Here is a 17,620-nt window from a genome sequence, read left to right on the forward strand (position 1 = left end):
AATCGCGGTTCTTTCTTTAACACTGTGAAAGAGTTTTGTAGAATAGAACAGACCGTGAACCAGTGTACTGAGGGTTTTCAGGAATATTGGGAGCATGGGGGGTGAGGATTGCACTTATAAAGTACAAACATGAATTAGAAATCATATATACAAATGGTATATTGTGTGAGGTGGAAGTCACAGTGTCTTCACAGTCTGTTTTTCTGTTTAGTTTGGCTTGGAGTCAGGTGTGTGTGAGAGGTGTGTACCTTCTGTTGTATCTAGTACAGCTTACTAGAGTCAGGTGTGTGTGAGAGATGTGTTCCTTCTGTTGTATCTAGTACAGCTTACTAGAGTCAGGTGTGTGTGAGAGATGTGTTCCTTCTGTTGTATCTAGTGGAGCATACTAGAGTCAGGTGTGTGTGAGAGATGTGTTCCTTCTGTTATATCTAGTAGAGCTGACTAGAGTCAGGTGTGTGTGAGAGATGTGTTCCTTCTGTTGTATCTAGTAAAGCTTACTAGAGTCAGGTGTGTATGAGAGGTTTGTTCCTTCTGTTGTATCTCGTAGTGAGTTGAGCAAATGTTCAACTGATGGTTGACTGGTGCTGGATTGTGGGAGCAAAAGAAAGGAAAAGACCAGGTGGGCTGATTGTGTCTCACAAGGCTTCATCCAGTACATGCCTTTTTTCTGTTTTTTTCAATGGTCAGGTTGTGAAGGTGAGATGACAAATATCTCATTGAGATGACAAATGTCAAATGTGTGCCTCTGTAACTGTGTGTTGTATGGACATCGTGCTTACTGGACGCCCAGCCAAACCGTTAATTTGAAGGGGGTATCAGGATCACTTTGTGGCTGTGTACTGGCAGGCGGATGTCACCCATTGCATTGTAAACAAACCTAATTTCAACAGTAAACCACTGTTACGCAAGATTCATGACTTTTCCTACTCCCTCGCCACTATCCCCTTTCTCTCACCCCCCACTGCCCTCTACTGAAAAAGAGAGAGATGGGGGATCGTAAGAGATGAAGCACAGACTCAAGTCATGTAGTAACTGCAAAACAGGCTCACACAAACACACACACACTGTGACCTACATGCTGTTTTGATCCTAACAGTGCTGACTGTGTTCTGAAGCCCTCGTGGCTGAGAGAGGGGGGATGTGACGTGGGCAAGAACACTCTCAACTGTGATCAAATTCTAGCCCAGATATTCTGAACAGCTGTTGCCTCCTCTGCTGTTGTAATGGTCATAGTCAGACATGACCGACTGTGATACATAATTGCTAAAGAGGCAGACACACTGTTGTTTACCAGGAACTGCTAAAGAGGCACACACACAATGTTGTTTACCGAGAACTGCTAAAGAGGCACACACACACTGTTGTTTGCTGAGAACTGCTAAAGAGGCTGACATACACACAGTTGTTTGCTGAGAACTGCTAAAGAGGCTGACACACACTGTTGTTTGCTGAGAACTGGTAAAGAGGCTGACACACACACTGTTGTTTGCTGAGAACTGCTAAAGAGGCTGACACACACACACTGTTGTTTGTTGAGAACTGCTAAAGAGGCTGACACACACTGTTGTTTGCTGAGAACTGGTAAAGAGGCTGACACACACACTGTTGTTTGCTGAGAACTGCTAAAGAGGCTGACACACACACTGTTGTTTGTTGAGAACTGCTAAAGAGGCTGACACACACACTGTTTACTGAGAACTGCTAAAGAGGCTCACACACACACACACACACACACTGCTGAGCTGCGTGTTGTTTTCAGATTGTTCAGCGCATCATGGAGGCCCATGCCAACGTGCGGGACATGGGACTGACAGAGGCCAAGATGGCGTACATCAAGGCATGGCAGTCCCTGCCTGAGTTCGGCATCACCTACTTCCGCATCAGGATGTCCAACAACAAGAAGGAGGTAAGGAGTTGTGTTGGGTTTTTTGAACCTCTGATGTGTGCGGAGTTGTGTTGGGTTTTGCTTTTGAACCTCTGATGTGTGCAGAGTTGTGTTGGGTTTTGCTTTTGAACCTCTGATGTGTGCGGAGTTGTGTTGGGTTTTTTGAACCTCTGATGTGTGCGGAGTTGTGTTGGGTTTTGCTTTTGAACCTCTGATGTGTGCGGAGTTGTGTTGGGTTTTGCTTTTGAACCTCTGATGTGTGCGGAGTTGTGTTGGGTTTTGCTTTTGAACCTCTGATGTGTGCGGAGTTGTGTTGGGTTTTGCTTTTGAACCTCTGATGTGTGCAGAGTTGTGTTGGGTTTTGCTTTTGAACCTCTGATGTGTGCAGAGTTGTGTTGGGTTTTGCTTTTGAACCTCTGATGTGTGCGGAGTTGTGTTGGGTTTTGCTTTTGAACCTCTGATGTGTGCGGAGTTGTGTTGGGTTTTGCTTTTGAACCTCTGATGTGTGCAGAGTTGTGTTGGGTTTTGCTTTTGAACCTCTGATGTGTGCAGAGTTATGTTGGGTTTTGCTTTTGAACCTCTGATGTGTGCGGAGTTGTGTTGGGTTTTGCTTCCAAACTTGCTCCTAAAAGGTATTTGTGTAGTATGCTATGCATGAACTGTTGTGTATTTGTGTGGAAACTGGAATGTTACAGATGGAATGTGTGTTTGTATGAAATGCTATGGATGAACTATTGTTTATTTGTTTGGAATGTTAATGGGTAAATTTTTTAGTATTTGTGTGGAATGTTATCAATGAAATGTGTATTTGTGTGGAGTGATATGATTGAAATGTTTGTCTTTGTGTGGAATGATATGGATGAAAGGTGTATTTGTATGGAATGATATGCATAAAATATTCTTTGTGTGGAATGTAACGGATGAAATATTTAGTCTTTTTGCACAATGTTATGGATGAAATATTTAGTCTTTTTGCAGAATATTACGGATGAAATGTTCTGTATTTGTGTGGAATGTTACAGATGAAATGTTCTGTATTTGTGTGGAATGTTACGGATGAACTGTTGTGTACAGAGTGTGCTGTGTGCTATGCAGGAGCTGCTGGGTGTGGCCAGTAACCGTGTGATCCGCATGGACCTCAATACGGGCGACTCCATCAAGACCTGGCGCTACAACCTGCTGCAAACCTGGCACGTCAACTGGGAGAACGAGACCGTCATTCTGGACTTTGAGGACCAGAAAGTCACCTTCGAACCCATCGAGTGCTCGTGCAAAACGGTCCACGAGTACATTGGTGGCTACATCTTCCTGTCCACCCGCTCGCAGGACAAAAACCAGTCTCTGAACGAAGAACTCTTCCACAAGTTGACTGGCGGCTGGTCCTGAGAGAGGGGAAACAAGCAAGTCGGTGGCGTTCAGAAATAAACTTGCTGCATGTGATCGTGATCGTGGAATTAGATGGAGACTAAATTTCTTTGGCTGTGAAGTATGTGGCAAAGCTGGTCTATGTGATCGGTGATGTTTGGGGAATGGGGGAGGTATGGGAGGGGGGAGGGGGGTCAGGGGGCAGGAATGGGGGCTTGGGGGAGGGAGGACTGGGGGTTGGGGGTGGGCTATCCAAGCTGAGTTTGGGACGATGGATCTTAAAGAGTATTTTCAGGACATTGGCGGTCATTAGAGGACAGTGCCTCCTGTGTTGCCACCTGTTTGAAGCGGGTTTAGAGTCGGGCTGCTGCAAACATACCCACAGAAAGTTCAGGGTGGTTTTTGTTTTCAGTGGCAGACACAGGTGAAGGATTGTATTGGGGAATGGAAAATGTCAGTGTTGAGATCAAAATGCAGATATTTTGAAACAGATTTGTTCTCTTCTTAACACGGATAAATCAGCACATTGTTTTCCCTGAGGATCAGATGGTGTGAACCAGTTCTGCCGGAAGTAACTGCTGTTGGAAGACTGTTGCTGATCCGCTTGTCTACAGAATGAGGAACAAGAAAAAGGTCCCATGTGATGCCCATTTTGTGGAGCTAAATCACAGCATCTTGCAGTGCCTGGGTTACTCTGCTGCCGCTGACTGTTGGATGTCCCTGCTAAACCCCCCTAGGTGTGTTATAGCTGATCCATGTTGTGACAGTGTTCAGACTGGACAGACTCCCTGCTGGCTTGCTGTTTGCCATCCATTGTCACTGTACTGTTTGTGGCTACATACTTTTCAGCAGATAACATTTTATGACGGCTTTTTAGTTGAAATAGACATTTTGTTACTGTAGGTGTTTAGATCCAAAGTCATAAGTAGGTCGCATTTCAAATTGCACATCTGTCTGACTGGTTGTGTGTGAGTATGACAAATAAAGGATGATATGTGTATTAACTACTGATGAAAGTGAAGGGGGTGTGAAATCAGTCTGTGACACATAACCAAGATTTGTTTGGATGTGCATGTTGTGCCAATGCTTGTGAGGATATGTACATACGCATGTGATAATTAAAAAAAACAAATTATTTAAACCGACTCTACTGCCAAAGGATGCACTCCACTAGGGAGTCTTCAGTTGGTGGTTCAGCAGCAGCAGCGGCCTTGGAAAGGATTGTAGAGGTGTTTTGTAGACTAGCAAGCAGTGTGTGACATTGTGATGTGGCAGGAGGTGATCGGCTCTGCGTGTGTGTGCATTGTCGCCAGTGTTGACCGTAGAAGTTGGACATGTTCTGTAATTTGTGGACACTGCGAAAGAGTGCATAAACAACAGCAAGACGACTGATTGTGAAAAATTTGGGTTGTTTTTTTTACATATGTACAATTTTCACTTTGAGCTGATTGTGAAAAAGTGGGGCAGGTTTTTTTACAATGTACAATTATCACACTGAGCTGATTGTGAAAAAGTGGGGCAGGTTTTTACAAATGTACAACTGTCGCACTGATTGAGCTCCCTGTTGAACTGTCATGAATTGTAGCCTTCATACAGTGTTGTAAAGTGTAACAATGAAAATGAACTAGCATGGTAGGCTGTTGGTGGAAATCATTGTGTATTTTGCCATATGAAGAGGACTGGGAAGGCTTGGAAGAGTTGGAAACCAGGCCTTGTATCTTGCATCAATAACCAGAACTTTCAAGGCATTATTTTGCGGGAGAAAGGAAACAGCTGTGATTGTAACTTACCTGAATTGCTGATGTTCATGCCTCTTTCAGTCACACTGCTAACTGAAGGAGTGGATGCTGCTCAGTACTACAGACTCCACTCACACGGCAATGATTTTATGCTTTTTCTTCTGTGACAGGAGAGGGCATTGCTGGCATCAGCACCTGCACACAAACACTAGGTGTATCTGCTGTTGTTATGAGGTCTTAGAAGGAAAGGGACTGGATGCACAGAAATGATCTGCCGTTAATAGTTGAAATAAATGTTCAGCACACTTTATGATCATTTTAAAAGAAAGTATTCATAGAAAAAGAGATGAATGACTCTGTCTGGCCCTTAGTACATTGATTAACAAAACCGTCTCAGTTCACTTCCCCCACAACACACTCACCATGTATCTCTCTCTGGTTTGGTGAAGTGTCTGAAGCATCATAGCATAATAGTGTGGTCATGTCAGCACTACCTGTGTGTGTTGTACCTCTGTAGTGGATGTGTTGTCCTGCTAGACACAGTAACACTGCTGTGGTGGTATGGTCAGACATAGGTCAGTGGTGTTGTGTGGTTCCCATTCCCCCAGCATGGCAGTTTGGTCCATGGTTTGGAGAAATATCACTCACAGTTTGTTGGAATAGTACGCTGTTGGTGCAGTGTGGTAGTCATGCCACCATGATTGGCACACCACAGGTTCCTGTTGATGCTACACCACCACCACCACCACCACCAACACAAATGCAAGCGATGAGTTTGATCATGACTTTGATGCAACACGTTCACAGCACTGGCAAGGTGTGGCCATGCTGTGGGAACTATGTTGATGCCAGTGCTGGGGGTGCGGCTGTGCATCAGGTGGAGTGCGTTTATGCCATTGGTGGATTTTTTTCTCCATGCCAGCACTGTTGTATGTTCAGATCACCTGTTGCATTGTCATACCACCTGTGTATGTCCATGCCAGGTGTATGTTCATATCGGTGTAATATGTCCATCCCACCTGTATATGTCCATGCCACCTGTTTATTCCAACTGTATGGTGTGTTTATATTTTATAGATTACCTTCATCCCAGCAGTATAGCATGTCCGTGCCACTTATGTAATACGTGCATGCTGTTTTTTGTGTCGGTGAATCTGTAGTGTATATTTAGTAAGGTCATATCACTCAACAGCTCACACCATTGGTGCACTGTTCCAACCACCAGTATGAATCATGTTCATACCACCAGCAGGCGTCTCTGTCCACACCCTCCACAAGTAGAGCTAGGATTGTCAGGCTCTGGCAGGTCAGTGTCAAGGACAGACATGACACCCACACCAAGAGACAAGAGACCTCCACACCCACATTCCGCTGCGGCCTTTCATCGCCTGTACATCTTGTGCTCTTCAGTGTGCCAGACATCAACAGGAAGACCAGGAACTCAGTCACTGTCTAGGATTCTGAAGTGCAGTACTGTCAGCAGATTTTGGAATGTGTTTTGATGAGAGATTCAGAGTGACTGGATGGAGAACAGTCTGTGGGCAGGAGGGCTGTGGACAGACCGGGGGCCTTGACAACACCTCAGCGACCCATTTCTCTTGCCTTACTAGTGTTTGTGTACATAATGTCTGTGAACAGTAACCAGTAGACTTCTCAAATGTTCCACCCTGTCATCTTTTGTGGCAAGTGTCACAGGCCACATTAAGTTCACAGACTGAGGAAGCTTTCAGGACACTGGAAGCAAGTGTCAGGGGCTGCATTAAGTGTACAGAGACTTGAGGAAGCTTTCAAATGCTGATTCGACATGAACTTAGGGTACAGGGCCATGAATTGAAAGCAGTCTGAAGGTTCAGCTAATGAACAATCAGCAGAGGGATGCATGTGAATCGGTTCAGTTCAGATGAACACATCACATTCTCTGTCATGTTGTGAAAAACTTGGTGCAGTGTGAGGAGAAACAACAGAAAGTATGTTTAATATATGTTTCTTTCAAGTGTTGTGCTTTATTTTTATTCATATGTTTAGTTCTTAAACATTGTTCACCAATTGAGATATACAGCAATACATTGCCTTTCTTCAGTATCCAAGATGGCTCAAGGAAAGATGAATAATGTGTTTTGAACAAGTCAGTTCAGTTTGCCCCAAGAAGGGAACACCACCTTTTCTCATGGGTGAGGAGCAAAAACACCTGAACTTCGCTTTGTTGAAACAAAGTACAGAGAAACCTGTCAACCATGGCCATCATACAATTTAATTGGTAAAGTTTACTTAAACATTTTACAAGTGCATTGTTGGTCATGTTTTAAAATGAATTAGGTGACTGAGAATTCGTCTGAATGAGGTCATTCATACAATTCTGAAACCGTTATTAGGGCATATGACAATTTATATACCCTCTATTATTGTGTAAAGTTGTGTTATTTATGGAATTGGGCATGTATTTACGGCAGAGCCTAGTGTAATTATTTACAAGCATTCATCTTACACTATGCTGTTTATTCACTCATTTCATTTCAGCAGTGCTGTCAAAAACATTCATGTATTATTTTTATGCTATGCTGTCCAAATTCCTCATTCATTTATGTAGTGCACAGTTAGTGGTTTGTGTTTATTTATGTAAATCCGTAATTTTTATTGATTGTTTACATTAATTTTTAGTGAAAGTGTGTTGTTCATGTCATGGGATGTTTTTTCATTATTTATTCTGTAATTCCTTTTATCACAGTTCATCTGTGATGGATGAACTCTAACTGCTAGCTACTTTTAATTCTGAAAACGGTTTCTTTTTGCCGTTTCATATTCATTTCACTACCTGCCATTTTGTCAGTAGTAGAGCTATGCTTTTGTCCCACCCCGTCTTTACGAGGGATGTTATATTAAAGATGAGAGCAAAGAGTTTTACAAAGTGTCGCCACCATTCTCCCATGAAACAGGAAAATATCACCCTCTTGCTCTTTTTTTTCTCTCTCTGCTTTACAGTTAGGATACTGACTCACTAAGTTGCATGTCTTCTTTTGAGGCAGTCAGTGTCTGACTGGTTCAGTGGTTTTTCCCTTGACATTAAACTTAACATTTTGCTGATGAAATCAGAGTTCCCCAAGTTGTACAAGGCTTTGACAGCATTGTTTATAATCACTGTAGATTGTGTAAAGATTGTTTTAAATGTGCAAGAGAGAACAACTTTTCGCTTGTCCTGTTGAAAATTTGTATTGACACTATGGGAATACTGCTGCCCAAACCAGTCGTCTGGTATCTGTGGAGTTTTGTTTTTTCTTAGATATAGTTTTCACCAACCCCGTGGTATCCAACAAGATGACAAAGCAGTGTTTGTATCAAGCCGACACCAGCTGTATCCCAAGGGATGTGTGGTGGCGAGACGTCATCTGCTTTTGATACACATGGATTTCTGGTAAAGAAAAGCTGAAAGCATTTCTTGGGGAAGAACTGTACTTTTTTAAAATTTTAATCCATTTTATACATTTTTTTCTTTAAAGCAGATTGTAGTGTTTGGCTGAACAGCGTTGCCAGCACACCAGCATCAAGGTTTTTTAATTCAGCAACATACTGAAGTAGCTGAACAATGTTAATTAAAGTGATGAAAGAATGTCATGTGATGTATTCTTGCCGTGTGAAAGTTAGACCAACCCATGAAGCTGTACTTGGTACACAGTGTGTTCTTTGTGCAAATATTACAATACATAAATATCCCAGGGTCATCGTTTCATATCCGTCTTGCCAACTTTCTCTTTTAAAAACACCATGTAGCGGTATATGAACTACTGTATTCCTGTGATATGATTACACAGCCTTTCAGGTTTGTTTCACGGCAAGTGACTCCAGGTCTCCAGACATTCTAGCTGGCCCGGTGATATTATACATTGAGCCCACATCCATTTAGTCTCCATAAGTTGTTAAACAACTTAACTTACATTGAGCCCACATCCATTTAGTCTCCATAAGTTGTTAAACAACTTAACATACATTGAGCCCACATCCATTTAATCTCCATAAGTTGTTAAACAACCTAACATACATTGAGCCCACATTCATTTAGTCTCCATAAGTTGTTAAACAACTTAACATACATTGAGCCCACATTCATTTAGTCTCCATAAGTTGTTAAACAACCTAACATACATTGAGCCGACATTCATTTAGTCTCCATAAGTTGTTAAACAACCCAGGTTACTCTCATCACTCTTATCACAAGCACTTTTATCAAAAAAAAAAAAAAAAATCTATTAAAACAAATTCCTGTCTTAAATAATTCAATACAAACATTTCATATTTAAATTGATAGGTAAATTGAACTGGGCAAGACTGTACAGAACTGACGTAGAGAATTGAACGGCTTTTTCTCTTGTGAACAAGGTACAGCTGACCCTTTACACTGTTATATTGTGGGTGGGTGTGCATCATGTCACACATACAGGTAATTTGCAGGGAAGACAGTTGAGCTTCACCTCTGTGAGAGTTGATGATGATCGTTGTTCTAAGGCATCCCAGTGCTTGATCACACTGAATGGAGTTCTGACTCTTAGCAAGAAGATGGGCATGCTATTGATCAGTATATACACTTGTTTTGTAGTTAAACTCAGTTTGAATTACTGATACATGATTTGAATTCCAGCTCTCATGAACACATGAATTTCATTAGCGTTGGGGAACAGATGTGATGTAATTATCACATTTCATAATCATATACAAAGTACAAAATAATTATATTTGAAATATACAAACTTCAACTAGATGCAAGTATCACCACACTTCCTGGATAAATACATTAATTCCAACTGAATAATAGGAATCTTAAGTGTACTTGCCGTGTAGGTTCTAACCTTGGATGTAATCTGATGTACAAGTACAAATTCATAAGTGTATATCCATTCAAATATATGTATCATTAATGTCATGTTGTCTCCATAGATATGTTAATAATCTCTACATGTATCCCAATTGTATTCACTGATTACTGGTAACAACATATGTACTAAAAGAAACCCAAAACATCAAGTGATCACAGGTAATATCTCACTGCTTATTGGTAACTCCACCGTAGCTGACCCATCAGAGATACTTTATTACTTGTATCCATGTACTACAGACAACACATTTTGTATGTGAGTGTGTGTGACAGGTTGACTCAGTGACTGATGTCATTTAGTTTTGCCGTTCCTCACCACCCTTCTCTCCATCCGTTCTCATCTAATGATAAATATGGCAGACTCTGTACACAATTACAACACAATGTGTTTTTAGTTTGACTTTAACGTATGAATCCATTGTGTGCATATAATATTCTTTTTTGTGTGTCAACCCCCTGTGTGTGTACTTTCTAACCCAAAGTTGCAGCGTTTCTGTGCATGTCAACTTACACATCCTCTGAGCAAGCATCAGAAATGTCTCAAGGGAGTGGGAAGTAAAGGAGGTCAGGGGGGGAAAGATTGAAAAAAAAAAAAGTTCAGTCTTCACACTGGAAACTGGTGTCATGACATTGAAGCTGTTTTTTTTAGCATTTTGGAACTTGTTGAGACCAGCAATATTTGTTTTATTCCCTTTTTAAAGTTTGTTTCTTTTTTTTTTCTTCTTCTTCTTCTTGTATTTTTAAAGCAGGACTCTCCTCTTTTCATTTCCTTGAAAGCATGTACAGATTTGACCGTATTTTCCTTCTGCAAACTAACACCCCTCAAACTGCCCACAGTGAATGACAAACTGTCATTTCTGATGCTTGAGTGTCTGCTACATCCCGTAATGTACTCACTGTACAAGCCATGTGTGTGCATGTGCATACACCCTTCTGCATGATTGTGCGGTGTTTGTGCTCTCCCTTGCCTTCATACCCCCGACCCTTCCCCCTCCATGATCCTCCACTGTGGTTCTGAAGCTGCATGGTTCATGTTGTACATCAGGAGGAAAGCTAATGCAACCCCTCACCTCTTCCCCCACACCCCTCCTGCCCCCACCCAACATCTCCACCAAGGGCACTCTGCTGATATGAATGCTGTCTTCCTAATAAAATGAAATGTGCATCATCTGGCATGCTGTGTGGTTTTAACTTAATCGTTTATCCCAGTTCTCTTGCCATGTTGTCCTGAAATACCTTTTATGTCCTAAACCTGCTTCAGTATTTGTGAATTTTTGCATGTTAGTGGGTGGTTGTTTTTCCTCACAGTAGTTGTCTTCCTTCTCCGTGCTCCCCTTGTTAACAATTTTTGGGCCTGAAGTTACAGGTTAGTTGTTAGTTTTGGACTTTTTATTGGAGGCTTGAAGAGAGAGACACAAAAGAAAAAAATAAAGAATAAAAACAATAACAGCGACAAAAAAGAAAACACTATACAAGCTGTAAATCAGTAGTAGGAGTTCTTCCGGCACTTGGCATGGGCAAACCTGAAAACATTTGTGTGCAAAAAAAAAAAAAAAAGCAACGCCACCATCCATACTGATCCCTGAAACCTAAAAGCAAAGGATCCTGGAAGAGAAAGTCAGTTGCAGTCATCAGTCAGTACATCTTTATTTTTGTGACTTATCCAATACAGAGAAGATATAATTCTTTTCATAACACCAATAAACGACTAATATAAGCAGTTATCCATATTAAAGGTATTATGTAAGTAAACATTTTCTGGCAACAAACACCGGAATGATAGGTAAACACTGTTTCAACCTTTAGAACAGGAGTTTTGAAACTACTCGGTATTAGGCCAGCCACACAATGAACTAAAAATCGGATTACATCTTCCATGATTTCTGTGTGATACCACCATGCACTGCTCTCCTTGAGCTATGAACATGATACTTTTGCTCATTTCACAAGGCTGCAGGACTTCAACCCCTCTCAAATGGTTTACTACTTCTTATACTGAGCCATATAAGTTTGGGAAACATGTGGAATTTAAAAACCAGTGATGACAGCTGGAAATATATTCAAAAATGGGAATACCTCACTGGCTGTTCAGTGCATGTACTGCATTAACACCAGGTAACATGTTTTCACTGGTTACCTGTTCTCTGTTTATCGCCTCAGGAAACTATGATGGAATATATGAACACAATAACACTCTTATCTATCACATTTTTCTAATGGCAAATTTGAAACGTGAAGCCTTCCAGCTAACAAATATGAAAGAACTACAGAAAAGTACTGTTGTGAGACAAGATCATCCCTTGTGTTCTTTTCCTTATTTTAATGATTTGCAAACTGATCTATTATTCCTTTTTTGGAGTAATTTAAGTAAATGGGAGTCTTTAAGGCCATGCCCCTCAAGTTTGTTTAGCTTCCTATTTTAAAGACTTTTATCCCCCAGCACTGATTTGTCCCATGTGACCTGGTGGGCAATTAACAAAATAGATCTATTTTCTGTACATGCTCCTGAAGCAAAGAAAAAGTAAGTACTGAAATGGGCACAGGAAATGTACAAAACTTTGGATAATTTCTTAAGTATTTGGATGAATCGCTGACCAAGTCAGGTTGAGGATGGTATGACCGTGACTCGCGTCTATCATCTTTACAACTTGTTACACACCATCAAAGCATTAAAGGTTTGTGGGGGGTGGGTGTTGGGAGGGTGGGGGGAGTGAGGAGGCCTGCTGGAGTATGACTGATTAAAGTACAGATGTGCCTCAGGACAAACCACCTCCTGCCACTTAGAATGAACTTGTGAAGCATTTCAACCATTTTCCTGTGCATTGTTTAAAATGCTCACCACGTACACAGAGTATAATATATTTTAAAATCTATATCATGCATGTGCACTCCACAATTAAATAGATACATCTCGCATAACAGTATACAGTAACTTGTATGGAATTCATCACTGATCCACCGAACACTCAACCCATCCAATAATGTACATGGTAATAAGATTCTGAAATCTGTTTAAAGCTCTCTTGTCAACAACACTGTAAAAACTGAAAATGGGTTTTAAAAAGGTGTATATGATGAAGACCTGCAACACATAAACACACACACATGTACGTTGAAAAGAAAATGCCCAAGAACAGCTCATCTGTTGTCAAAAGAAAAACTATAAATTTACACACATTACACTATCTGGTTACATAATGAGAGAGAATGTCAACACTTAACAGAAAGCTTATGTAAAAAACAAAATGCAGATGGCAGTCATCCCTATTAGTCCTTACCACTTTCGGACTCTAGTGACAGGGAAATGGACAAAAAGTTTTGTTCATAACCGACTCGGACAATGCAAAAATAGAAGTTCCATAGGGAGTTTGTATTATACTCCCAGTTTGGTTAAAAATACTTACCACGTCAAACTGATGTAAACTAGGCTTACCGGTTTGCTCTGGCCAAAATTCACAGCACTCTGTGTCAGGTTAGGCCATCAGTTTGGCTCTTCCAAAGTCCAGGTCCACTCCTTTCTTCCTCGATCCTGCTCTTTCAGCAGGTGCACCAGGTAGGACCGAAGAAGGACAAGTTATATCATTATATAGGTGGCTAGCGCATTGGGTTAAGCTGGTTGGGAAAGATTGGGAAAAGGTTGGGAATTTTGTTTCTCCAAGTCTGTGGGAACCCTGTGTGATAGGTCATCTTGTTAATTGTCTGGCAACTGCTAGTCAGTCAAACGCCATTTCTGACCGGAGCTGATTGCTCATTCCAATGACCACCATTTCCTGAGACAGGTACAGAGATAAGTACATTGTCTTGTAGAAGTGACATAAATATTCTTCACATCTTCTGGTCTGCCCCATCATGGCTTGTGGCATGGAGGACTCGTCTTTTCCGACGCCAAGGTCCTGCTTGCATCATTTGGAAGAATATTCACAACCACATCACATTACACATTTGTTAAAGACTGACCTTAATAACAAAGACATTAAATGCCTTTTTTTTCAATCCAAACCCCTGACAACAATATTAGCTCTATCACAGAGCATGAGTAAAACATTCCTGGATGTGAAGACTGCCAAACACTATTTGAGATTTACTGATTGCAAGGCAATAAGGCTGTAGGGAAAAATGACTGGAAAAAAAGACTATTGGACTGTTTTCAGCAAGGCCAAAAGCACAGGGGGAAAATACTGTGGTCGCAGAGATCTTTGCATCAGCAGTAACCTCTGCATAGTACAACTGTGTCCTGACAAACTTGGAGAACTGCTGTGAAGTCAACTCTGCTTACAGAGGGTGTGGACAGATACAGTGTTCATGCTCATTTTTATAAACAACACCAAAACAAAACAACAACAGAATAAAAAAAAAAAAATGTATGCACCAGCATGGCTGGCACAGATGCAGAAATTTGTATAACGCTACCAGGAACATTCATGTAACAAAACAGTTCAACAGACTAGTTTACAAACAACTTATGTGGGCCTCTGGGGCTGAATATATAAGAAGTGCATTACACATTTGTCCACTTACAACCACTCTTTATAAGAGTTCATACAAGCTTAAAAAATCTCACAATGGCAAAAACAACAACAAAAAAACACACCTCTACATGTTTCCTGTTACACGTCTTAAACTACTGATGACAGCTTGAGCTGTCCTCTCAAATGCAGCAACAGTGCTGGTATCGCTGGACTTCACAATGACTACATGGTCCTGAAAACTAGTGATTGGTAGTGGAAGACAGAACCCACGTGACATGCGCAGCTGGTCTGAAAGCTTTGGGCCAGCAACATGTTCTATACCCATTGTGGTGACTAGACAATGCAGCTTCACCCGTTATTGGTAAATCTTGGAAATAAATAAAGAGCAGAACTTGGTCCTGCTTTCGTGGCACTGGACCCATGACTTGCATTCCAAACTCCTTACTTTCCTGTACATAATCATTCATAAGACAGTTCCCAACAGGGGTGACTGAAAAAATGATAACAGCCCAAGTCTAACTTTCACTCCTCACAATCAGCCATGTTTCTACAACGCTTTTTAATCGCCTCCCTTCATGAAGTGTTTCGTTCCATTTGCATATCTACATTCCCTGGTCATTGGAAGAAACCTCAGCTTTTACTTCTCTTAACTGATCATTCTCCTGCTGTAAGATTTCTTCATCTAACAAACAAACAAAAAAGGAACATCATTATTCAGTTTCAAGTACTTTCAAGGATTAAAAAAAGAGTGATGAACTAAACAATATAATGTAAGTTTAAACTTTAAACTTAAAGACACGGAAAAGGAAAATTAAATACATTCAAACACTTTTAAGATACTTAAGGACATTGTTAAATCTGCTCTGGTATATAAACAAACTTTTATTGGAGGGGCTGGTGTGGATAAGAGAGAAAAACTTAAAATTTCTTTGAAGGATAGTCAGTGTAGCAGAGTACAAACCTGTACATGTTTATGCCAGGTCCACATCTTTATCAAAGTCATGGCACATTCATTACATAAAGCATCTGTTCACAACCACAAATCATCAAGTTAAATGCTTTACTGATCCCCATGAATGGAGCCAGGTTAAAAAAAGAGCGACACACGTAAAAGCCCTTTCGTCTATGTGAGTTGGATGTGCAGTTTCCAGCCTCTTGAACACAGAAGAAAAAAAAACAAAAAACAGCAGGGGCATTTTGCTTGTTCATACATGAGATGATTTTTTTTAAACGACAAGAAAAGAAAAAACAAACACAAAAAGAAAACACACACACACAAATAAAAATAGCCTTAATGTTCACTGTAACAGCAAGTACAAATTGAGCATACTGGTAATAACAGTTTACCTGATCCATTCCCTTTTGAGACAAAACGTTTTGTTACCATCAATCCCCTCCACTCATCCTATCCCAATGTTGAAACCAGAAAACCAAAAAAACACAACAACACTCCACACTGCTAATACACAACCATGAACTTGTTTTTCCTTCTCCCCTCTTTACATGATTATGAAGTGTCAAAAATCTGCAAACAGCACACAAACCTGTTCATCTTTCCTTAAAAGCAAAACAACAGCTCAGACACGCACAATCAATATCACATGATGGCCATGTTGCTGTGATACTAGGACGTCTGGAACGTATCATCCAGCAGTTTCTGGGACTCCAGCTTGTGGACATCTCCAATGCCAGTGGCTGGAGCACCCAGTACCCCTCGCCCCACGTACTTCAGCTGAAATGGTGGAACAAGGGCTTCACATTTAGTAATAAAACAAGGGATTTATACAGTGCAGCTCTCGCACACAGTGTAAGTTCTTCACACTGCATAACGAAAAAAACATCAATATTTTTTTTGTATAAAAGTAGAGTCATGCGTGCATGTGAATGACTAGTGTTTGAGTGCTTTAATCTGTCTCTACACAAGATTCAGCACTATATAAATACACACTAGTTATCATCATCATTATCATTACAATCAATATTAATATTTTCATCTATATAAATATTAGTTATTATTATTATTAATATTATAGTTATCTGATTACACTTAATCATGGGAATGGGGCTTGAAATGAACATATATTATGTTTATTCAATAAAATAACAAATCAAATTATTATCATTACAATCAATATCATTATAAGGAAAAGAGAAGAGAAAACACTTCTCAACCACCCCTCACCACCCTGCAACACCCCAAACGCAAAACACCGCACAATGCACATACCAATCCACACAAAAGACAAAGGCAGCAAACAACTAATCATGGTAAACGCAAGTGAAAAACTGAGCACTGGAAATCTTGAAAAGATGGGCTTTTCAACGTCTTCTAAAAGCAGATTACTTATTTGTAGAAGAGTGAGATCATACAATTATGATAATGTGAAAAGTTTACAAGTCAGCTATTCATAGAAAAATCACTAACTGCAATCAGCAGGAAAATGCAAAATGAAAGTGTCCAGTTTTTTGGGTTTTTTTCACACTCTTGCATTCACTTGACAAAAGTCCAAAGAAACTCTTCCTGATTAGTGCCAAATAGCTGCTGAGCAATAATGGAGTTCATATTGACAATATATCTTCATATCATAATCAGTTCTTATTTCACTGTTACTACCACAACAGAACTAGTTGATAAATTCAAGGTTTACACCTATCAAACATTTAACCGAATGTGACCCATACAAAATACTGGAGTGTACACGCCTCAGTTACAACCTTGATGAACAGGGTCAGATATTTTCCAGTCACTGTTAAGACGAATCACTGTCAGGTATTTGCCAGGTACTGTCAAGACGAATCACTGTCAGGTATTTGCCAGGTACTGTCAACACGAATGACTGTCAGGTCTTTGCCAGGTACTGTCAACATGAATCACTGTCAGGTATTTGCCAGGTACTGTCAACACGAATCACTGTCAACACCAATGACTGTCAGGTATTTGCCAGGTACTGTCGACACGAATCACTGTCAGGTATTTGCCAGGTACTGTCAACATGAATCACTGTCGGGTATTTGCCAGGTACTGTCAAGGTACAGTCGAGACGAATCACTGTCAGGTATTTGCCAGGTACTGTCAACACGAATTACTGTCAGGTATTTGCTAGGTACTGTCAAGACGAATCACTGTCAGGTATTTGCCAGGTACTGTCAACATGAATCACTGTCAACACCAACGACTGTCAGGTATTTGCCAGGTACTGTTGAGATGAATCACTGTCAGGTATTTGCCAGGTACTGTCGAGATGAATCACTGTCAGGTATTTGCCAGGTACTGTCAAGACGAATCACTGTCAGGTAT

General features: G+C 40.7%; 2 protein-coding genes across 2 annotated transcripts in view; one reads left to right on the forward strand and one right to left on the reverse strand.

The window, feature by feature from the left end:
* LOC143280983 (fermitin family homolog 2-like) overlaps positions 1 to 8,593 on the forward strand; it is a 55,440-nt gene extending 46,847 nt beyond the window's left edge. The window contains exons 11-12 of the mRNA XM_076585833.1: positions 1,760 to 1,906; positions 2,981 to 8,593. Of these exons, the coding sequence (XP_076441948.1) occupies positions 1,760 to 1,906; positions 2,981 to 3,271 (438 nt within the window). The 3' untranslated portion in view covers positions 3,272 to 8,593. The remainder of the gene's footprint in view (positions 1 to 1,759; positions 1,907 to 2,980) is intronic.
* Positions 8,594 to 11,475: 2,882 nt separating this feature from the next.
* Positions 11,476 to 17,620, reverse strand: part of LOC143280981 (2-oxoadipate dehydrogenase complex component E1-like) — a 40,940-nt gene continuing 34,795 nt past the window's right edge. The window contains exon 23 of the mRNA XM_076585831.1: positions 11,476 to 16,054. Coding sequence (XP_076441946.1) covers positions 15,947 to 16,054 — 108 coding nt within the window. The 3' untranslated portion in view covers positions 11,476 to 15,946. The remainder of the gene's footprint in view (positions 16,055 to 17,620) is intronic.

Source organism: Babylonia areolata, chromosome 4 (assembly GCF_041734735.1).
Source record: "Babylonia areolata isolate BAREFJ2019XMU chromosome 4, ASM4173473v1, whole genome shotgun sequence".
Taxonomy (NCBI): Eukaryota; Metazoa; Mollusca; class Gastropoda; order Neogastropoda; family Buccinidae; genus Babylonia; species Babylonia areolata.